Source organism: Stegostoma tigrinum, chromosome 8, assembly GCF_030684315.1.
Source record: "Stegostoma tigrinum isolate sSteTig4 chromosome 8, sSteTig4.hap1, whole genome shotgun sequence".
NCBI lineage: Eukaryota > Metazoa > Chordata > Chondrichthyes > Orectolobiformes > Stegostomatidae > Stegostoma > Stegostoma tigrinum.
Window position 1 is genome coordinate 45,449,595 of NC_081361.1, and position 24,437 is coordinate 45,474,031.

Sequence of the window (24,437 nt, forward strand, 5' to 3'; positions counted from 1 at the left end):
AAGTATTTATAGTGGATAATGAACATAATTCCAGAGAGCACAGCATAAAATTCACAAGTTTTGTGCAAAGTTAGAGTTCAGTAAAAACAACATTGCCCTTAGAACAGTGGACATTTGAAAGCTTCTAACTGGTAGTTGGCTCAATATCAGTAGATTCTTCAAAAACTGGATCTCTGTGTGTTGAGTGAGCATGATACTAATAAAGTGATCTTCTATGTTGTTCATCAGGTTCCTGCTTCTCCAATGACCCTCCCAGGAATTGCCCACATGGTTATTACCCTGATTCTACTGAACCAAGAGGCTGTAGGCTTTGTCCTTGTCCAGGAGGTGCAGGGTGCACTGTGACACCGGGAACAACAGAGGTGTTGTGTGTGGGCTGTCCAGCAAAAACAATGGGTAAGCCTTGGGTGCAATAATACTAACGGAAAGAAACAACACTGTCACTTTTACATGAAACAGGCCTGTTCAGCAGCTTTATACTTAGAACTAACTCTTTCAGTTTTTACTGGAATTGTTTAAATTTGTGAGTACTTGTGGAAAATGCATCCATCATTGAAAACTGTACAGTATAGCTTCATTATCCACATTCCAATGACCTGCATCCCTGGAAATACATCAGAATAAAATTGAAATAAAACTTTACTTGAGAAGATGCCTCATTGCACAACTATAAGTCTTGATTCATTGTATTTCATCTTCTGCACAGTGAATTAACCTACACAATGCTTAATTTGTAACCTGCAATGTTTTTGCTATAGCTACAGGATGTTGGAAATCATTGTTATAAATGTTATAAATTCCTCATAAAGTCATATTTTGGAGACTTAATTCTCCTCCAACTTCTATGATTCATCAAGTATTCTTTTCATTATGGAAGATATTGAATTAACAATATCATGTCTGAAACTATTTATAATGTAGCCCCATGTGGCCTATTAAATGTAAAAGCATACTGCAAATTTGAGTAAATATACTAACTAAATATACTAACTCTGTCATCTAGTGAAATAATATGTGGTAGTGTTCACCAAGCACTTTTCATATGTTCAAGATACCCCAGAACGTTTTTAAATGTTATAACGTTGTGCAAAAAAACTTTATGAAAAGAAATGTGAAAACCCAGTTAGTAGCTGAAAGGATGATATCACCCAAGATATCACAGCTTAAGATTTTTATTGTAAAGAAGAATTAGTATCTTTATAGGCAGTTCATACCTTAAACCACAAATCTGAACACGCCCCTTCTCCTTTACACACAGCTGAAAACACACTTGACAAATATACTTTACATCTGCTTTGTGCAGATATTCTATTTTCCTGGAACCAGTTCAAGGTGATTCTTAGCTTCCATGAGCTTACTCATGTTCCTTTTTCTTCCTGGGAACTTTTGATCTCAGAACTGCCTTTCACAATGAGGCATTTCTGAGTGGATATTTTTCCAGCAGTATAACAAATTTTCCAGCCATGTTTTTGTTCATTATGAATTCAGACTTTTCAGTCTAAGAGGTACTATCACATGCATTCCTGTGTGAAGAACCATAGTATCTTGCTATCCATTAGCTTCTCTTCCTCTCCGATCTTGACCAACTAACTTTATCTGAGTTTTGGTGATATCTTAAAAGGCCTTGCCCAATCAAAATTCATCAGAATTTAGCACAGTAAATTTTTTCCTCTCATTATTGCTGCACAGAATTCAAACATAACACCACATTTCCTGTTAAGTTGAATTCTGGCAAACTACACCCTTTTCCAGTGGACACCTAGTTATACAATTTGCTGAATAATTAGCCTCTCCGGTTTTCACATTTAGTTTTTGAACATGACAGGGTATATCAGTATGAGAAAAAATATCACCAATTTGATGAAATTTGCTTTCTGTTTATTTAATGTAAACTTTGAGACTCTAATGCATGTTTCTTCTATTCCTTGACGTTATTATAAAAATTCCCTAGGTAACCGGTGTGAAATGTGTGAGGAGGGATACTTTGGTAACCCACAGACTGGTAGATCCTGTCAACCTTGCCAATGTAACAACAATGTGGATCCCAATTCAGTTAGTAATTGTGATCGGTGGACTGGGGAATGTCGCGGGTGTCTGTACAATACTGCAGGACATCACTGTGAGAGATGCAAAGATGGCTTTTATGGAAATGCACTTGCCTCCAATCCTGCTGAAAAGTGCAAACGTAAGAATTGTCTTTGAACTTCACATATCCTATATGTAGACAAATTCCATGGTATAAAGTTTACAGTTTCATCGCAGGTAATCTGCAAAAAGCAAATCCAGTTCAATATTATAGAAGATTGTAATTTGTCCTCAATGTTTATCAATGGTTTCTAAAATACAAATTTAGTTTTGCTTACATTAAAAGTATTTTAGAGACACTGAGTAAGAATTATTTTCTGGTTTGCTGCTTTGGGATTCCTCACCCTGGGAATTGTAGCTGTCCCAATGGATTTTCATTGCTGAGATAGAAGCCTTTAGTTCCTGGTTGCGCAATCCCAACAGCATTGTAATGGGACTTCTGCTGCAGCTCCAAACAAGGAAGGAAAAAAGATATAAATCAGTTTTGTAGATATCCACAAAGTTGCAGGTTTTCACTGTTAAATTAATGATGACAGTTTGGTCTGGGGCAACATGTAGCAACAAGAAGATATAGCTGCTGCAAAATCTTCTGTTCCCCTATTGTGTGTTCACTTGTATCACTTCAATAGGGTCACCGCTCCCTTCCACATGGTGGCCCAATGAAGTCGTGGTAACTTCAAATTGTTTGAAAATCTGATGAGGTTGCCTGGTATTTGATTTGAGGTGGGGAATGAGCAAAGAGAAAGACCAAGGAGAGAGCAATGAAACAGTGTCGGTCTCAACAACAAAAGTTCATCCAAACCTTTTCTGCTGCTCTCCCACCTGAATTCAAGTAAACTGTGCAATAAAGTGCAGGCCCAATTCTACCCGAACTCCTGCTCAGAAATAGATTTGATGTTTAAATAAAACAAAGAACTGCGGATGCTAGAAATCTCACACAAAAACAGAAACTGCTGGAGAAACTCAGCAGATCTGGCAGCATCTGAGAAGACAAAGCAGAGTTAACGTTATGGGTCCAATGATCTTTCCTAGAATGAAATTTGATGCTTAGACTGGAATTGCTTGTAAGGATTAATGTGTTTCAATACTTAAGCAACAATCATGAGATGAAAGAACCTGAGACCTGCTGTACATTTTCATGTTATGATTATATTATTTTTACAGCTTGTAACTGTGACCCAAGCGGTTCTTGGTCCTTACAGTGCAGGGATGATGGAACATGTGATTGCAAGTCAGGAGTCTTTGGAGCTAAGTGTAACCAGTGTGCAGGGGATACCTATTACAATAGCACCACAGGCTGCCAGGAATGCCCAAGATGCTATCAAGCAGTAAAAAGCAAGGTAGGTACCTGATACCCTCTGGCTAAGGGAAAGCTATCTTGGTCTTTGTTTTGAAATTGTAAGAGCAGAATTTCCTCACAAAATTTATGTCTATTTTTATAGCAATCCCAAATGATCGCATTAACATATGCTGGGGCCAAAATCTGAATAAACAAAAGAGAATCAGCCTGAGTATTCGGACCTGATGAAAGCATGGAACCTCTGTACTTTTTCTTTACCAGTTTCCTTTTTAGTCTGAAAGCATCAAATAGGAAAACATGTAGTGAAAGTCTCAACAAAGAGGAATTGTTTGGTAATGAGTCATGTAGGAACATGGGAACAAGAGTAAGCCATTCAGCCACTTGAGCCTGCTTCACCATTCAGTTAGGTCATGGCTGATCATCTATCTCAATGCCAATTCCTTACCCCTTTATGTCAATAATCTCCAGAAATCTATGATTTCTGTATTTAACATGCTCAGTGATGGATGCGCCACAGTTCTCTGGGGAAGAATATTCCAGATCCTCCATTCTCTTAATGAAGGAATCCCTCCTCATCTCAATTCTCAAAGATCTACCCTTCACCTTGAGATTATGCCTTGGTTTTAGAGTCACCAGTCAGGGGGAACACAGCTACGATCTACCCATGTCTACCCTGCCATGTCCTGTAAGAGTTTTTTAAGGTTCAATGAAATCATCTATCACTCCTGGAAACTCTACAGAATATAGGATCAGTTTCAACAATGTCTCCTCATCAGACATTCTCCCCATCCCAGGGATTAATCTGGTGATTCTCCATTAAACTTTATGGTTAAGTATATCCTTCCTTTGATAAGGATATAGTGCATCAGTGGGGTCTCACTAAGTCTCTACAGAACTGCAGGATACCTTCATTAACTGCACTGAAATCCCCTTGAGATGAATGCCAACATACTGCTTGCATTCCGAATTGCTTGTTACTTTTCATTATAGCTTTTAGGACAAGTACACTCTGAACCCTTTAATATATATTTCCAGGAAATGACACTGTATTGCTTATTTGAAAAGGTGTCATCATTATCACATTCTAAACATTGGCAGTCACCTTACTTGAGGAAGTATGCTATATAAGGTTTCAAATGAAGGCACTTCAAGCACAGGGGTGGGATTGAGGAGGTAGACCCCTCAAAGTGACATCAGCCAATATGAAAATTATACCTTCTCTGTTGGCATCAATTCTGCATCCCAAACCAACATGTCTGCTTTTGTGTCACTGTATGTATACAAAGAATTTTCTATGTATAAAGTATATTTTTGAAATTAAAGAATTGAAAAATACAAGGAGATGATAGAAACAGGTTTTGTAAAGAAAAGATGATAACATTAACATGTGAAATCTCAATTACTAAACTGGAAGTTTGGAATTTGCATTTCTTGTGGTCTCAGAGGAAACAATTTACAAAGGAACACAGGGAACTATCCCCTCTCACTCCATCGATTATCTTAATCATTCATATATTATCAGGCCATTCATGAGAAATAAAGTACAGGCTTTCAGATTGCGTAACCAACCTACTTTATCACCCTCAATTTATTTGAACATTTCACAGATGAAGTTTAAATGGCAAATCTCGGAGAGCTTGTTAGCTATTTTTTGTTAGCATATGATCCATATTGCTCTACAAAACAGTGCATTGAAAGTGATTTGTATTTGAGACTTTCAAAAAAATCTTACTATTTCTAACAAAATGCTATCTGTGTTCTTCCTATACTTGTTTGCAAATTCCTTATAACTTAGAGGCAGCAAAAATTGGAGATTTCAAATGAAGGCATGCAAACAACCCTTAGAATTGAAGTTGAAGATACATTAAATCAAAAAGGGCTTGAACTGGATTATGGAATGTCTGCAATTCATCCTTAAACAATTACTCCAGCTCTTCCTACCCTCACAGCTACTGATATTATGAGAAGCCAGCCCTCTTAAAGCTATTGCTGAACTCTCTCTGGTATTATCCTCCCAGGCATGTTGGTTAGGAGTGCAGAAGTGATGCCAATAGATAGGGTGCGATTTTCATATTGGCTGAGGTCACTATGAAGGCCCTACCTCCGCAGTCCCACCACTGTGCTTGAAGTGTGATGACCCTCAGGTTAAATTCATCACTGGTCATCTCTCCCTAATGAGAGAACCGGCTAGGGTTCTTTGAGGCTAAGGCTACTTTTGCTTTTCAGACAGTGATGGTTCCAAACCAGCTCAGAACTCGCCCACTGATGGATTTCTATTTAAACTATGTCTTTCCATTTTCTCTTCTTCTTAAACTATTAAAATGGTACCAGGTTATGGCAACGATGGAAACTTTTTATTGTATTTTACTGTAGAATGCACATGACAATAAATACTCATTCATTCATTCATCCCTTCAGAGGTTTAGAACAATTATGAAAGCTTTACCTCAGTTTTAGTGATTTGTAATTTTGGATACTAAGAAGATTGTTGGAATTTTTCTTTGGTTTCTTACTAAATGCTTTTTATGTTTTTTTTCCTGCTGCTCAGGTAATGAAACATAAGAATGTGGTTAGAGATCTGGAAATTCTAATTTCAAAAGTGAAGACAAATGGGAATCCATCGAATGACAAGGACTTTGATGAAAGATTGAAGAAAACATCAGTAGTCCTCAACAGAATGATAACTGATGCTAAAAAAACAGAAAGTAAGTTCTTATTTTTGCTTGGTGTCTTTAAAGGTTGTAAGATTTTTAGAATAAAATACAAGCATAAAGCAATTTCCCCCCCCCTTCATTATCATTTGGTCTCCTTATGTTTTCCCTTCTTGATCCCAATCTAAATGGATTTCTTTGATTGAAAAGTTACTTGCTCCAGGGCACTGTCAAATCTCCTTGTAGCCATATATGAAAATGCAAGTCAACTTTCTTATGAAAATACATCTTGGATTCTTACTTTGCGGGAGTAATTCTCTGGATCCTTCTTTAGCTTAAGCTAGCACGGAGGTAGTTTTTATTTTGCTTCACCTTATTAACAAAGTTTTTTTTTACAAATCGCCTTTCCCTGGAGATACCATCACTGTGTGATGGAGTTTGTGGTGCTAGAGAATAGTAAGCACAGAGGCATGATGTTTCTTTAGTCATTTTTGTGTGCTCATAATCATTAGTTGGCCTCAAGCAGCTTATCCTTGGTAGATTCACTAAGCTAGTTTGCCATAAGACATAATACAGCCAAGCCCAATCCTGATACCCACTTAACATCTATCATTTTTCCAGTATGGTTGTACCCAGCTTGTACTCACTGGCTGAATTCACAGGCTGCTGTGATCTTACGACACTCTTATAAGTTCAGAGCAACTAATGTGAGACGAATCGCGTCAGGGATCTCTTTGTCTAGATAGAAAAAGGAAATAAGATGAGCTATTAGAGTTACCAGAAAGAAATGAAATGGGAAGATCTTTAGAAGATAAACTCAAGAATGAACAACATTTGGCCGCAGCAGTAAAGATCAAATTCTTTTTACAGTGGATGATGAAAACAATCTCGACCAATTGAAAAATCTTAACAAGAAGTTGGGTGTTGAGACAAGTCGCCTGAACAATATAGGGAAATCTGTTGATGAGACTCGGAGGTTGACAGTATTGTATGAAGATCGCATTCGGAACACAGAGAAGTTGCTCAGCAATGTCAGGACAAAGATCCAGGAAAGCAGGACAGAACTGACCCGAATGGTAAGCCCTCATGAGTCAAAATGAGCACTTTTTCTTTAATTTGAAGGTTAAAAACTGAATTAGGAGCCTACATGTTTATAAAATAGAAAGAACAACAGTAAGGACACAAATTTTGTCAATGTAGTGAAAGATCCAGGGCAGTCCTGGCATTTTAAAATTCTAATAATTAATGAACATTATACCAATGGTAAATGTGTGAGGCATGCTAGTTATTACACAGTCTGTGAATGAGATATAATTTCATAAATGTCATAGCCTGTAGGTATTGCACTGTTTTATATTATGATGGAATCTTAATGGAAGAATTATGTTTGAAATTCATATCATGTTGAGCCATTTGAGTGTTAGTGCATAGCTAGATATTCTGTTCCCATGCAGTGTGTGTGCTCAGAAGGAGCGCATATAAAATAGATCAGGTAGATAGCCCACCAGATACCCAACCTCCCTTCATCATGTAGATGAGACCTGTAAGGCACCCACTAAATACAAAGGCCTCAAGTAGTCAAATATTGCCCAATTATGATTGTTGAAAAAGCAGGGAGGGAAGGGATTACATCTGCTGAGAGCTGGGGAGTTGCCTCTGATCATTAGAAGTGCTTTCCGCTATGATTTTAACTCACTTTGTACCTCCCTTTCTGGCTTTAACCCTGTTGCTCAAACCTCCTGCTCCCCTCCCGAGGTGCCATCCCTGCTTGGGACTTACATGGGTGTAGATGGCATGATTTTCTTTGCGGCACTGCTCGCTCCCACTACTGTGAACTGGCATTGCTGAGACTGTAAGTGTGCCTGCCAATCTGATTGGCCAACAGTCCTGAAGGGTCAGATCATCTCCATCTTACCTGAGATGGAGACTGAGAGGTCCAGGAAGGTGAAGGATGTGTTGGAGATGGCTCAGGTGAACTTGAGGTTGAGATTGGAAGTGTTGGTGAAGTGGATGAACTGTTCGAGCTCCTCCGGGGAGCAAGAGGTGGCGCCGTTACAGTCATCAATGTAACGGAGGAAGAGGTGGGCTTTAGGGCCTGTGTAGGTGCAGAACAACCAGCTAGAAACTGATGTCCATTTCAAGCCCACCAACTCCCACAGCTACCTAGAATATACCTCATCCCACCCACCCTCCTGCAAAAATTCCATCCCCTATTCCCAATTCCTTCGCCTCCGCTGCATCTGCTCCCAGGATGAGGCATTCCACTCCCGCACATCCCAGATGTCCAAGTTCTTCAAGGACCGCAACTTTCCCCCTGCAGTGGTCGAGAACGCCCTTGACCACGTCTCCCACATGTCCCGCAACACATCCCTCACACCCCGCCCCCGCCACAACCGCCCCCAGAGGATCCCCCTCGTCCTCACACACCACCCCACCAACCTCCGGATACTACGCATCATCCTCTGACACTTACGCCATCTACAATCTGACCCCACCACCCAAGACATTTTTCCATCCCCACCTTTGTCTGCCAAATGGAGAGACCACTCTCTCCGTGACTCCCTTCTCCGCTCCACACTCCCCTCCAACCCCAACACACCTGGGACCTTCCCCTGCAACCGCAGCAAGTGCTACACTTGCCCCCACACCTCTTCCCTCACCCCCCCCACCCTCACCCCCATCCCAGGCCCCAAGATGACCTTCCATATCAAGCAGATGTTCACCTGCACATCTGCCAATGTTGTATACTGTATCCACTGTACCCAGTGTGGCTTCCTCTACATTGGGGAAACCAAGCGGAGGCTTGGGGACCGCTTTGCAGAACACCTCTGCTCGGTTCGCAATAAACAACTACACCTCCCAGTCGTGAACCATTTTAACTCCCCCTCCCATTCCTCAGACGACATGTCCATCATGGACCTCCTGCAGTGCCACAATGATGCCACCCGAAGGTTGCAGGAACAGCAACTCATATTCCGCTTGGGAACCCTGCAGCCCAATGGTATCAATGTTGACTTCACAAGCTTCAAAATCTGCCCTTCCCCCACTGCATCCCAAAACCAACCCAGTTCATCCCTGCCTCCCTAACCTGTTCTTCCTCTCACCCATCCCCTCCTCCCACCCCAAGCCGCACCTCCATTTCCTACCTACTAACCTCATCCCACCTCCTTGACCTGTCCTTCTTCCCCGGACTGACCTCTCCCCTCCCTACCTCCCCACCTATTTTCTCCTCTCCACCTATCTTCTTTTCTCTCCATCTTCGGTCCGCCTCGCCCTCTCTCCCTATTTATTCCAGAATCCTTTCCCCATCCCCCTCTCTGATGAAGGGTCTAGGCCCGAAACATCAGCTTTTATGCTCCCGAGATGCTGCTTGGCCTGCTGTGTTCATCCAGCTCCACACTTTGTAATCTCGGATTCTCCAGCATCTGCAGTTCCCATTGTCTCGGAGTCTGATCCTCAGTCTGTTTAGACTGTTCATCGCTGGTGCTGGCTTTTAAAAGTCCTGTATCCAGGTGAACGTTCCTCTGGTGGGGGCTGTTGGGTTAGGAGCTGTGAGATGCAAGCCGTTCTATCCCCAACCCCAAGGTTGTAAAATCCAGTCTCAAATTGTGGAGACGTGACATCAAATTATGTGACAATGCTGCAGACTGCTTCCCCTAAACACATGTCAAAGAGTCACACACAGCTTCACGTGAAATGCTGCACTGCTTACTGTGAAACTGTGTCACACATACCAAGACTGTAAACAAATTTAAGGCCGGTTCTATACTGAATTTGCTGATGTCAGCTAGCCTGTTGTCATCATTAACTCATGTAGCACTGGATTAGCTTCAGAGAATGAATGGATTTCATTCTTATTAATACAGAAGGAAGCCTGCAGGAAAATGTGTTTAAGAGGAATGAACATTGGCTTATCGGAGAAACAAAGGATTGCTTGCTCCCAGTGAAAGCATAGTTCAGCATTTTTTGGAAAGAAGAGAATTTTGTTTTGTTAACTTTAAATGTTTGGATAAATGAGAGCTAGTTTCCAGACTAAATATGTGCAATGTTATTTCTTGCAGCCATCTTTACCTACGGGTCCTGTTGGTGGCCACAACCTGGTGGCTCTAGCAGATGAGGCTCGAAGACTGGCAGATAAGTAAGAGTGGTTTCTTTTATTTGCAAGCTGCCCTCCAGCACTTCTCTGATTCTTATTTCATCTCACAGCATCATAGCATGGAAAAGTTAAGAACGTTTTCACACTTGCTTTGTTTTATTCAGGCATGTAAGAGATGCAGATGACATAGAACAGTTCAGCAGAACTGCCAACCAGTCAGCGTTTGAAGCCCTTGAATTAATTACCCAGGTAATCAAAGATGATCAGAAAACCATGGAGTCCATCAACCTGCTAAATCAGCAGTAAGTGAGACTGAATTTTGATGTGAAACATTTAAGGACACTAATTTGAATACTGAATGCTTGTTTAATAGAGAGGTAGCAAGAACTGCAGATGCTGGAGTCAGGAATAATACAGTGTGGAGCTGGAAGAACACTGCAAGCCAGGCAGCAACAGAGGAGCAGGGAAGTTGACATTTCGGATTGGGACCATTCATTAGAAATGGGGGAGGGGGAGGGGAGCTCCGGAATAAATGGAGAGAGGACGGTTGGGGCTGGGGTAGGTGGGATGGTAATAGGTGAGTGCAAGTAGGGAGTGGTGGGGGTTGATCAGTGAAGTGGGATGGGTGGATAGATGGGAGAGAAGATGGGCAGGTTGTGTCAGGTCAAGGAGATGGAGATGAGAGGGCGAGTTGGTCGTGGGATGAGGCCGGGGTTGGGGAGATTTTGAAACTAGCAAAATCCACGTTTAGGCTATCGGGCTGTAAGCTCCCGAGGCGGAATATGAGGCGCTGCTCCTCCAGTTTATGGGTGGTGTCATTGTGACACTGGAGGAGGCTCAGGATGGACGTGTCACCCAGGGAGTGGGAGGGGGAGTTAAAATGGTTCATGACCAGAAGGTGTTGCGATAAAGAGTTAATGTTTCAAGTTCAACATGACTTTTTTAGAACTGAAAAGTGTTGGAAAATTATTTTTTGATATATTTGACAGAGGCAGAGGAGGGGCAAAGGGAACAGATAGTGTGGGAGCCCAGTGCAAAAGACAAAATGGTTATTAATGGGGGTGGAAGAGAAAAGAGATGTAAAACGGAAATAAATTAAGGAGTGAAAGGGAGAAACCATTTTTTCTCTATTGGCAGCAAAGTAAAAAAGACACAAACAAATTAAGAGGGTGAATTGAATGAATGGGAAGAGAATATAGGAAAAATAGATAACAGATGTCATGTGGCCAGGCTCTGAGGTTAAGGCATTCAATATTGAGACCTCGAGGATGCAAGTGTTCAAGCAGAAAATCAAGTGAGCTTATGTCATGCTTCATTGGAACATTGTAGCTGACCCAGGACAGAAATATCAGTATGAGTGCAAGATTTTTATTGAAACTGCAAGGAACTGGAAAGTTAGGGCCATTCCCACAGACAGAGTGGAGATGCTCCACAAAGTGGTCGCCCTGTCTAAGTTTGGCAACACCACTGTGAAGGAGACTGCATTGTGAGCAGTGAATGCAGTAGACTAGATTGAAAGATGTACAAGTGAAATATTGCTTCACCTGGGAAGTGTGTTTGGACAGCATGCAGGGAGGATGTGAATGGGCAAGTGTTACACCTTCTGTGAATGCATACGAAGGTGCCATGGGTATCCGAGTGAGTGCTAGGAGTGATAGAGCACTAGGCCAGAGTGTCCCAGATGGAATGGCCGCTGTAGAATTCAAAGTGAAGGGGAAAAAGTGTTTGGTGTCCTGGGCAGCAAGGAGGGAAGAGGTGAATGGGTAATGATACTCCTTCTTCAATTTCATAGGAAGGTGCCCTGGGGATAGCGAGGAAGCATTAGGAGCAATTGGGGTGTGGACCAGTGTGTTACAGAGAGAACAGCCCTTGAAGAATGCTGACAGTGGAGAGGAGGGGAAGATGTTAGTAAAGTGTAGAGTATGCAGGTTAGTTTGATCTTAGTAGGATAATAGGTTAGTATAACATTGAGGGCCGAAGGGCCTGTACTGTGCTGTATTGTTCTGTACTGTTCCATGTTCTATGTGTTTGGTGGTCACATCTGCTGGAGGTGGTGAAATGGTGCACAATGATCCTTTGACTACGAGACTGTGGAGTGAAAAGTGAGGACAAGGGGAACACTATCCTTGTTCTGGGAAGGGCTGAGAGCAGACGTGTGGGAAATGGGTCAGCAGCAGCTGAAGGCCCTATCAACCTCAATGGGAGGGGTAATCCCCCGTTGAGGAAAAAGGCAATGGAAGGTGGAAACATCAGAACAGGTATGACAGAGATGGAGAAACAGGGAGAATGGAACGGAATCCTTGCGGGAAGCAGCATGTGATAAATGTGGGAGTCAGTAGGCTTTGTAATAGTATCAGGGAACAACCTATCGCCAGAAATGGAAACAGTGAAGTCAAAGGCAGGAAGGGAAGAGTCAGAGATGGACCAGGTGAAGGTGAGAGAAGGATGGAGATTGAAAGTAAAACTGATTAATTTTTCCAATTCTAGATGAGAGCAGGAAGTGGTTTTAAAGACATCATCGATGTATCAGGGAAAGCATTGTAGGTGGGAACCCAAGTAGGATCTGAACAACAAATACGCCACAAAGAGACAGGCATAACTGGGGACCCTGTGGATCGATGCCCGTTGTGACGCGTTTGACTTGGAGAAAATTAGATGACTTTAAGGAGAAGTTGTTCAAAGTGAGAATGAATCCAACAAGGTGAAGGAGGTGGGTAGAGACTGTGCAGGCCTCTTTTCAAGGAAGAAGCAGACAGCCTTCAGACCGTCCTGATGGGGAGCGGATGTGTAGAGGGATTGTACATCTATAGTCAAGAGGAAGTGACAATGCCCAGAAAGCTGACATTTGTAGATCATCATAAAGCACCAAAGGTTCATGAATATAATTGATACAGACATCCTTGCGTGATTTAAGAAGAGATGATTAAAGAGAGTCCTGATAGGAAGAAATAAGCTCATATGAACATAAGATATAGGAGCACAAAACAGGAGCATGCTGAAACTTTGGGTCTGCCAGGACAGTTCTGTTTGTGGATAGTAAGAAGAGCAAGGCACTTACAATGCAGTAATCGGTTCTAGTCCAAACACATAGAACTGAGACGAGCAGCATATGCTTGATTTTTTAACTCTGATATGTTGAATGTTGTTCATCACCAATGGAACATGTGTTGATTATTCTGTTAAGTATTCCATGCTGTCTTCTAATCCATGTGGAACCATAAAGCAATGTGCCAATTATTTAACATTGTTAAGGAAGGAGCAGCTGCAATTGTTTCTCTATCGGCAAAAGTACTATAAACAGTGCAGTTGTACATTTGTCTGGCAATGGAGACAGCCTCGATCCACTTTGGAAAATTTGCAGATGGTGAATAGAGTTCAAGATGTAACACAATATGACACAGTAAGGTCTAAGTATAAGAGTGAAGACAAGTCTAATGCAACCAAGAAAAGGAAAGCTGTCTCATTAAATCATCCAAGAAATAGTGTAATTTAAATTAATGTATTAGTAGGCTATTTAATGGGGCAATGCTTTGTATAAAGATATAATTAAGCTCCACTGCGTGTACATTTTATTAGCATGACTGTAAGAAATTTTGTTTTGTTAGGTCTAAACAAATCAGTGACCTGGCAGATGAACTGGATGAACAAGCAAACCGAATAACCGCGAAAGCGCAGAAAGTTAGTGAGAGGGCTCAGCGGATTTACAATGAACTGAACAACCTCCCTACAATTGATATAGACGTCCTTGAGGTAAGTAATATTTGCAAGTCTGTTTATTGGAAGTGGGAGGTGATTGATCCTGAGAATTAGTTCTATGATTTTATGTGGCCGCTTAAACTGGTGAAACATTTAATCTCAAACAAAAGAGGTACCAATTAACTTTGGAAGCAATAGGGTAGATACTGGAAGGCAAATGAAAATAAATATCCATAATTTCTCTATGATAATTACATAGTCATTCGTCAACTATGATTGTGAACTTAATTCCTTACATAGAACTAAGATGGGGGCTCTTGGGTCTCTGTTATTATTGAAATAGCTCATTAGGTCAGTGCACGCAGTACTCCCAAAGGAGCCTCACTAATGGATGTGAGTTTGCTCGCTGAGCTGGAAGGTTTAGTTTTCAGACATTTCGTCACCATTCTAGGTAACATCATCAGTGAGCCTCCGACGAAGCGCTGGTGTTATGTCCCGCTTTCTATTTATCTGGTTAGGTTTCCTTGGGTTGGTGATGTCATTTCCTGTTCTTCTTCTCAGGGGATGATAGATTGGTTCCAAATCAATGTGTTTGTTGATGGAGTTCCGGTTGGAATGCCATGCTTCTAGGAATTTCTAGAAGCATGGCATTCTAACCGGAACTCCATCAACAAACACATTGATTTGGAGCCAATCTACCATCCCCTGAGAAAAAGAACAGGAAATGGCATCATCAATGCAGGAAATGACATCACCAACCCAAGGAAACCTAACCAGATGAATAGAAAGCGGGACATAACACCAGCGCTTCGTCGGAGGCTCACTGATGATGTTGCCTAGAATGGTGACGAAACGTCTGAAAACTAACCTTCCAGCTCAGCGAGCAAACTCACATCCGGAACCTCAACCTGAGCTACAAATCTTCTCAACTCGCTAGAGCCTCACCAATGTCTCATACAACCTCAGTGTATATTGAAACCTTGTATTTCCAAGTAACTACAAAAATGTGGTAAACATTCAGTGGACAGCACTGCTGCCTCACAGTGCCAGGGACCTGGGTTCAATTTCACCCTTGGGTGAACATCTGTGTGGAGTTTGCACATTCTCCTTGTGTCTTTGTGGGTTTCTTCTGTGCAGGCTAGGTGGATTAGTCTTGGGAATTACAGGGATTGGTGGGATGCTGTTTAGAGGGGCAGAGTGGACTTGATGGGCCAAATGGCTTGCTTCCACACTGTTGGGATTCTATGAGATTCTTTCATCCTGTCCATCTTGTCTTGCTTTGTGAGGTGAGCCTAGATGACCGAAGGGTAGTTGTGAAATTGGGGATAACTACAGAACAGCTAGAGATGACGTTTAGATGTATAATAATGAACATTCTGAGGTTTGCTGGTGCAATCAAAGTGCAAAGTTTATATCTGTTTATACCCCTCAGGCTGAAGTAAATGAACTCCAACTCAAAGAAAGTGCCATTGGTCTTGAGCTGAATGGAAAACTTGAATTATATGAAAGATTGAAGAATAATGTGATGGACTTCCAGAGAGACGTCAGGAAAATTTTAGACAATGGAGAAATAGAGCAAAGGGTAAGCTCTTCACCACAACTCTGTTAAGTGAAAGCATTTACTCTGGAAGATTGCTTAATGTGTGATTATTGCTCACTCTGATCAGAGAACTATGTCACTGTTCAAAAAATAAAGGTTGTGCTGTTCTGTATGAGATAATATTGTGATAAAACCTGTGCTTGGCTGTACAGCTGGTTTCCCTCACCGGGATTAAAGGTACAAAAGCTGTTAATAGTGTGTTCATGTTCATGAGGTAAATTGAAGTAATAATATTCTTGCAGGTCATGAGCTATTGACATTGAAACAATAAAATATTCCATTTAAACAGCGGTAAGTCTTCTGTTAGAATAGCCACGATAAAAGATTAGAACTAAATCTCTGTTTGACTCTCAGGTTACCTTTGGAAACTCAAGCCGTTGGCAGTTTCTCACACCAGCTATAGTTTTATTCAATCAAACTTGTTGCAATGGTTATACTGAATGCCCCATTTCTGCATGTGCCTGGCAATTATAGAACTGAAATATGGAATATTAAAGGGTGTAGCTCGTAAGTTTTCACTCCTGCTTAAAGCTCTTGGAACCTGATAGGCAAAATGTGGATGCAGAGGGCAGTGGATCATTGACATTAATGATAGATCTCAGATCATATTGATCACCAAGCCCAAATCCCCAACATATATTTCTGGTTCTTTATTCATCCATGGATGTAGTTTTGCTGCCTTAGCCAGAATTTATTGTAGTTTAGAGTCAACCACATTGCAGTCCATTTATCACAAGCACCCAACATTTCTTCTCACAAACTTCATCCTATATCGATAGCAGGATTGCGGATCACACCCACTAATGATATCTTTCCACTACTATTCCTCATCTTCACCAAAACAATTGCGCGCCCTGATCTCCTGGGCCAAGCTCATCTCAAACTATTACACCAATCCTTAATTAGCGGTGCCACTCCTCCTTGTGTAGGCCAAGCTAGGTAAGTGTGGTAGATTTACAACCCTAAAGGACTTTAGTGAACCAGATGGGCTTTTACAACAATTGTCATCATGAGGCTAGTCTTTTATTCCAGATGTTTATTGAATGAAATTTCACTGTTTAATATGATGGGATTCAAAACCATTTTCCCAGAATATTAGCCTGGAATTCTGGATTGCTAGTCTATGGACATTACCATTACACTACTGCTAATGAATTGATCTATCCCCTAACCTAGCATTCCAGTTCACTTCACCTAGCTGAGCTTTCATGCCCACATAATTGACTTTGTCTACATTTAAATACTAGTCTTAGACTCACTTTTCTCCCTGTCAACTTGGATGTAGAATTCACTCAGATGAGTGCTTACTGTTAAGCGGTTTGTAGACCATAACCACTTGCCTCTTCTTTTCCTTACTGTTCCTCATCTTCACATAAAACAAAACAAACAGGAGCAGGAGGAGATGATTTGGGCCTTTTGTTTTGCCATTCATTATGATAATGACTGATCATCCAACTAATGGATGGTTCCTGCTTTTCCCCTTACCCTTTGATCCCTTTAACCCCGGATGTGATATACAACTCCTTCTTGAAATCATACAATGTTTTGGTCTTGGCCGCTTTCTGTAGTAGTGAATTCCACAGGCTCACTACTCTCTGGGTGAAGAAATGTCTCCTCATCTCAGTCCTAAATGGTTTAGCCTGTAACCTTAAACTGTTCTGGACTTCACTGTCGTTGGGAATTTCTTTCCTGCATCTGCCCTGTTTAGCCCTGTTAGATTGCACAAACCAATTTTATATCACGTTCTCCTGAACCAAGTCCATCTGTAACTTTTGCACCAATACTACCCGTAATTAACTGAGCTCTCCTCCCCAACCATGACCTGGCTTCCTAACCTTGATCATTATCATATAACTCTCAACATTCAGGATCTAATGCTTATCATCATGCGGCCACATTGGATCATATTTATTAGTCTCAATATGCATTATGAATTAATTTAATTTGTCAAGAATGACGTGCACATTCAGATGCAAAACCTCTAGTTTTGTCTTTTTGATATCATTGTAACAGCTAGTCTGCTCTTATCTCAGGTTTATTCTTGTTTCCCCCTTCCTGCCAGTCTCTGTCCTTCATTTCCACATTGCTGCTGTGTACTTTTGCCTTGATATCTACTGAAGCTTAATCCTCTCTCAAGCATGCAGATAAGTTTAATTTATGGTTTACTTTTTACTGTCTGTATAAAGTTAACAAATTTCTTCTCACTGTAGTCTGCTGACTTGTTACATGCCAGAGCAAATGCTGCTAAGTACCTGGCTGAAGATGCTGTTAAAAAGGGCACATCCGCATTGGAGCAATTTGATCGTATCTTAGCTAACTTAAGAGGTATGTAACCGGCATTAATAATTTTAGAATAAAATTGTATTTGGATAACAACTGTTTCATCCACATGAAAAGATTACTGTGTGTTTTACGTCAGCCATTTAATTAACCATCATTCCATGTTTTTCTCTTGTAAGCTATTTCCTAGTTGCCTCAAAATATAAAGAACAGATTTGCCTCCATTCAAAATGCAACTGTCTGCATATAAAAGCCTTATGCTCATGACAATATAAATATCATGGTTAGCGTTGATTGTATGTGTAAAAATTAGCAAATCCAGAAAGAATCCTGAGTATTCTTGAGAGAACAAGAAACCTAATTGTCTTAAGCTACAATTGTACACATTTTCCGATTAGACTGTAGTTGAAGAATTCATTCCAAAGATATAATTCAAGAGGCCACCACATCCCCACAACCTCACACACCTTCCCCTCCCACACTTTACAGATAGTGTTGTGTTAAAATCCCTGTCACTGCCTCTTGGCTAGCAGTCTTGGAAGTTTGAGATTGAGAACAATAAGGATAGAAATTGATACTCCAACAGACCCCAAAGTGTGTAAGCCTGTCAGCAGGTGTGAAGTGGACCACACTTTCCAAATGAAAGGAAAAGAGAAAGCTATTGCAATCTGATAGTTTCTGTTACTCATATACTCACAACGCTATCTTCCATTTGTAGCAATATGGATTAAATGTCTTTCTTGGCTGCTATTTTTTCCCATTCTGCAATTTCAGTAATTTCACATAATTGGTATTCTGGGCAGTCAAAATGTTTGGTGGGAAGTGTCTGAGATTTGGGCTGAAGATACATTACTGACAGGCATTTGCCACATATTGTGTGGGTTCGCTTGATGCTGACATTAGATGCATGGCTTGGAAAATGTCCCATTCTCCAAAACTAGCATCTTAAATCTCGCAATACATGAAAATAAATCAGAAATAAGTAATTTATCAAAACAAAACAAGATGAGCAGAGGGAAGATTGAGCATTTAATCTCAATGAACTCAGTGACTCTTTTTGTTTGAGTAAAATATTGAATTAGATCTGAATTATGTTCTTATTAAGTGTGATGATGTGAACTATTCCAATCTCATTAGACACTGTTTGGTTTGATACTGCAGATTTTAACACAAGAGTGATCAGCAATAAAACAGCTGCCGAAAATGCTTTGAGTAAAATACCTGATATCATCAAGACCATTGATGGTGCCAATGCGAAAACTAACCAGGCTGAGAATCAACTGGGAAATGCAGGAGCAACTGCCAATGAGGCAAAGAGGAAAGCAAGCGAAGCAAATATTATTGCTGCTGATGTTCTGAAGGTACAATTTGTTGAAATTCATTTTCAACTCTATAAGCAGCATGAATTCAAAAGTTAGCAAATTTAGCCATCAATTTGCTTTGCGACTTATTGTTTCTTGGTGTCATCTTGAGTCCATGATTGGTTGACTCCTTATTCAGCCTTTTGGTTGTTGCCAGCTTTCATGGAAATCTTCAGAAGTGCAAAAGGAATACTTAATATTCTATTGATTACAAAAGTCATCCAATCATTTCACCAGCTGCCATTAGTTTTATCATTTCAATGTTGCTTTTGCTGCATTCGGTATGGTGTTCTGTTCTTGAAGATCTCCACTGAATGCACTTCGCCAGGTTTTCTTTGCCAGGCCCATACTTCTTTTCCTATCTGGTAGCGTCTATCCCACTACCACTCTGGCAGGGCTATATGTCTGGGAGACAAGATTCACATCCTCCCAGCCCCAGTCATCTCTCTGTTACAACTTCTGTCAGTGCCTCTGACCCGTCCTCTCTAACACTTCTTCATTTGTCACCTTTTCTCTTCTAGTACTGGTAACACTGTTGAGAGACATCCCACACATGTGGCACCTTTCTCTTCCATGCCATAGTGACATAGGCTGCAGCTGGTATTCCAATGGACTTAGAGAGTCACAGCTTTGAGGCAGCTTTGTTGTTTCTGGATGACACCCTGTGGAGTCACTGGGAGATTAATACTTCTTGGCTGAACCTTGTATTTGTATCAATCTGTACATTATCCTCCCTGAGGAGGTTACTTCCAAGGAGGGGAAGTGAGTGACACCCTCAGGTTTCTGTTACCGATTGGTAATGCAGTGAGGGGGATGTGCCTTGTTACCATCCAATCATCCTCACCTTGGTCTTCTCACAGCAGGTGAGGAGACCAGCCTTGACATTGCTCATGATCTGGGATTGTGTTTTGCTGCGCACATGATTCTGCAACAGCAAAGCCATTTTGTCTGTCAAATCCAGGTCTCTCCATTGCCGTGGGATGCCAACATCAGCACCGGCTATTGTTTTCTTCATGATGAAATCAAAAACCAATACAGTATGCTGATGCTGCCTGGCCTGCTGTGCTCCTTCAGCTCCACACTGTGTTATCTCTGACTCCAGCATCGGCAGCTCTTGCTATTTCAGAGTATGTGGTCTTGCTGTATTCTGATGATGGTGTTAAAGTGATGATGTGCATAGTGCCACTGCTGGCCTCGATGCAGCAGCTGGATTCATGGTATAAGGCTTTGAAGGTGTTAATGGAGTGCTCCAGAATTGAACACTGCCTTGTGACGTACCAGAGTGATACCAATGGATACTATCAAAAGGCTTCTTGAAATCATTAAATTTATGAACAAGTGGCTCTTCTGCATGATGTTTCTCAGCATAAAGACCTGCTCACAGCATGACCAACCCCTCCAGAAAGCTGCCTATTCTTCAGGAATGGAACCATCTACTTTGGCTTCCAATGTGTGGAGTAGCAGAGTGATGAAGACCGTGCCGGGTGCTGAGAGCAGGGCTACGCCTCTCCAGTTGCTGAAGTTGCTGAGGTTTCCTGACTTAGGCAGATTAGTGATTACTCCCCACCTCTGATCATCCAGGACATTCTCTGAAGTCCAGGTCTTGTACAATGGGTCTATGATTTTTGATAGGTTTCACTGAGCTTCTGGTGTCGCTTTGATCCCAAATTTCTTGCTCTTCAGAATTTTGATTGCTCTTTGGAGATCTGATCTGGAACTTTTACCTAATTTGAGACATTTAGTTGCTGCAATGCATTAAGTTCATCAACTTGAATGTTATGGACATTGAAATCTCCCAACCAGAGTATGTTCTGTCCCCTTTTCATCCTCAGTGCCTCTTCCAATTGATGTTGAACATGGAGGTATACCGTTTTCATTGGCTGTGGGAGGGTGGGGCATTAAGTGGTAATTTAGTCGGAGATTTTCTTGTCCGTGTCTGACCTGATGTTATGAGATTTCATAATGTTTAGAGTCAATGTCAAGGACTCCTGTGCCAACTTTCTCCTAATGGTACACCATTGTTTAAGGTTTTAGCAAAGATTTGTAGCTCGGGTTGTGGGTGAGGTTGTTGATTTGTTCACTGAGCTGACCTGTTTTCATTCAGACGTTTCATCACCATGCTAGGTGACATCATCAGTGGAGCCCCTGATGAAGCAATGTTATTCTACTCCATTTGGAGTTTATACTGTCCGGTCCGTTATGGTGAGTAGTGTCATTTCTGCATACGAACCCACACAGAACAAAAAACAGAAACGACATTTGCCATAATAGACCAGCGGAGTAGAACAACATCGCTTCATTGGAGGCCTCACTGATGATGTTACCTTGCATGGTGACGAAACGTTTCAATGAAAACAAGACAGGTCAGTGGGAAAATCAACAACCTCTATGCCATTGTGTCTGAGTCTGATATACTGGTGGGATGGGACATACTCAAACATTGTGACCGAGTTGTCTGCGACATTGTCCTTATGATATGATCTAGGAATATGCCTGTGTCAAGTTGAGGCATGTTTAACTTGTGTGAAACTTCCCCAATTTTGGCACAAGCCCCTAGAGAGAGGTAAGGTAGACTTTGCAGGGTTGACAGGGATGCATTTACTGTTGTTACTTCCAGTGACTAGGTCAATGCCTGGGTATCCATTCCATCTAATTCCTTTCTTCAGACTTTGTAACAGTTTGATACAACTCAGTGGTTTACTGAGCTATTTCAGAGGGCAGCTTAGAGTCAGCCACAAAGAATGCTGTAGAAACTCATCAGGTCTGGCAGCATCTGTGGAGAGAGAAACAGAGTTAATGTTTTGAGTCCAGTATGAATCTTCTTCAGAACTGGAACATCAAGAAGATTTGATTGCTTTAAAAACCTCTCTGGTACTCTGCTGTCCTTAAGAGAATCAAAGTTGCCATTCCTGCTTGGTATGACTCCAAACGCAGCAATGTAGTATGAAAGTTCAAGGGTAGTTGGGGAATTTACAACAGATCCCAGGGTTCTTTGTCAGGAATGCCAATATCCCATCATAGAGTGAAAAAAATCCAGATTTAATAGTTGAACATAAATTCCACCAACTGACCCACTGTGGTGAGATTTGAACCAATATCCTGGACATCTGGATTACAGTTCCAGTGAGATTGTCATTACAACAGCACTATCTCTGATCCTTCAATTGCTGGAAGGCAAGTTCAATCTGATAGAAAATTTCATGTTGGATATTGGGTGAAGACAGCATAAGGAACTATCCCTCACAGTCGATTTGACTGCCATACTCATCACTGAGCCTTGTGTGGTTCTTTCTCAGCATAAATCACCTCCTTCAGCAGACAGGATTTTCTTTTAATATCTCCCTTGCAACTGAAAGTAATCTGGCAAAACTCCAGGATGTCAAACCAACCTACAATCTGCATTACTCAATCTTAGCTAGTTGTATTTCATAGATGACAGTTCCAAGGTTAAAGCAGGACAAGAACCATCATGCTCCTTAAAATATGTAACCATTTCTGTCTGTGACTTATCTTTAAATTCCTGTTTATTCCCTGAGCATATATTTATTCAGCTGTATTTTTTGAAAAATGAGTAAAAAAAAGCAATTATATCTGCTACAAATGTGAACGGTAATAAGGCATTAATTTTCATTTCTTCTGCACAGTATCATTTATCACTGCAAAACCCTATTGAATGGGTCGCCGTGCTTTATATTATCACTTGTTGCAGCCTGAATAAATTTTTGTCCAACAGCATCTCTCATCTTAATGTTGACCATGAACTTCAGCATGACCTTGTGCTCTTGTTCCAATTCTCTTAACAGATGGCTGTGAAATCTTTAGATGACACAGATATGACACTAACTGAAGTTGGACTACTGGATAGAGACGTGCAAGATGTGTTTGAGCAGCTAGGACGTGTGCAGACAGACATGGAGAACAAACTGAGATCAGTGCATGGAGATACCGCAATGGCAGAGATGGTGAGATCTTTTTCGGTGCTACTTACTCTAATTTACTGAAAGGTTTGTTTTTCTTTCAATGGTAGCACTAAAAATATACTTACCGTAATCTGCCCAATTGTTGACTTGTGGGGCAGTCATTGGTTTCTGCCAAAGAAAGGGAGATATGTAACTTCAGGAAAGGACAATGTAACATTCACAACTATGTAAGTCTTCCTATTTTAGCACCAAACTATTAGAAGGAAATTATTGGATTGCAAAAGCAATGGTTTGCTTTGCAGGAAGTATAAATATATACTTCGTTCTGAAGTGCAGTGGTTTTGGAAGTTGGTGAAAGCAAGGAATGCAAATTATGTATCCAGCCTGCTGAAAAGACCAAGGTGTGATAGATAAAAGAAATTAACATTCTGGAATAGCAGTTACTGGAGCAAAGATATCAAAATCGAAACCAGAAAGTAAGAATAACTATAAAAGAATTTACTTCTGTCATCGAAGAGTAAGGGCAGGGAATTGGCTCTACCTGCTTATTGTTATATTGTGGCACATGTTGGTTATCCTGTTAGTCCTACTTGATCTATCTTTTGAAGCTGAAGACTTTCTTCTTAATGCTCCCCCTCGTGGATTACAGTCATAGTACTAGATTTTGGCTACCCGGGAGGGTAACTCAAGTTGTGAAAAACGTCTCTTGGTAAAATACACACAATATATACAAGTATTGATCTGGGCTGAAGATGGCTATCGGGTAAAGGACATCAGGTCTACCAATCCAGAAGCCAGCATAGTGGAGATCACAGGACAGGCAAATGATGAGGTGGACTGTTAGCATATCTTCGATGCTCTGGTTTTCATTCTAGCTGTTTTACAATATGTTAGATCCTCCGCCTTCACTCCTCATATAACCTCACCCACACACTAAGGCCCTACATAATGTCTATACCAAGTTATGTCCATACATCATTTGTACAATAACACATGAGACAATAACCAATGAGTTATATGCTAACAATAGCATATGTGGCCTTGCTAAGAGAAAATAGAACTCATATTAACCAATATTCTTTTGAAAAACAAGAGCTATTTTCCTTTATTCCTATTAAAATGTCAATCAGACATAACTTTTAATGCAACAATGTCAGAAGTTTCAAGCGCTTCCCAGATCTTAGTTTTATCCAAAATCATTGAAATGTTGACATAACAGATCACAATAAGAACAACTTTATATAGTCCTTTAAAAGGCCAATTAGTCAAGGTTAACAGTTCATATCATGACTTCACTCACCCCTCATGGCCTCCTGTACTACCCCAACCAGCCTATGCCCTTGCTATCCAACCCATGGCCTTTACAACTCCTACAGCAACTTAGTGCTGAATTATAACACCCCATGCTGCCGCCTCACACACTACCTTTTCCTTCACATCCTCCATCC

The 24,437-nt window shown here is 41.0% G+C and overlaps 1 protein-coding gene across 1 annotated transcript in view; it reads left to right on the forward strand.

Moving 5' to 3' along the window:
- Positions 1 to 24,437, forward strand: part of LOC125456316 (laminin subunit gamma-1-like) — a 67,343-nt gene that overhangs the window by 37,369 nt on the left and 5,537 nt on the right. The window contains exons 10-21 of the mRNA XM_048539346.2: positions 229 to 396; positions 1,952 to 2,185; positions 3,250 to 3,425; positions 5,934 to 6,090; positions 6,907 to 7,112; positions 10,098 to 10,174; positions 10,297 to 10,434; positions 13,738 to 13,882; positions 15,261 to 15,410; positions 17,639 to 17,753; positions 18,870 to 19,069; positions 22,873 to 23,031. Coding sequence (XP_048395303.2) covers positions 229 to 396; positions 1,952 to 2,185; positions 3,250 to 3,425; positions 5,934 to 6,090; positions 6,907 to 7,112; positions 10,098 to 10,174; positions 10,297 to 10,434; positions 13,738 to 13,882; positions 15,261 to 15,410; positions 17,639 to 17,753; positions 18,870 to 19,069; positions 22,873 to 23,031 — 1,925 coding nt within the window. The remainder of the gene's footprint in view (positions 1 to 228; positions 397 to 1,951; positions 2,186 to 3,249; positions 3,426 to 5,933; positions 6,091 to 6,906; positions 7,113 to 10,097; positions 10,175 to 10,296; positions 10,435 to 13,737; positions 13,883 to 15,260; positions 15,411 to 17,638; positions 17,754 to 18,869; positions 19,070 to 22,872; positions 23,032 to 24,437) is intronic.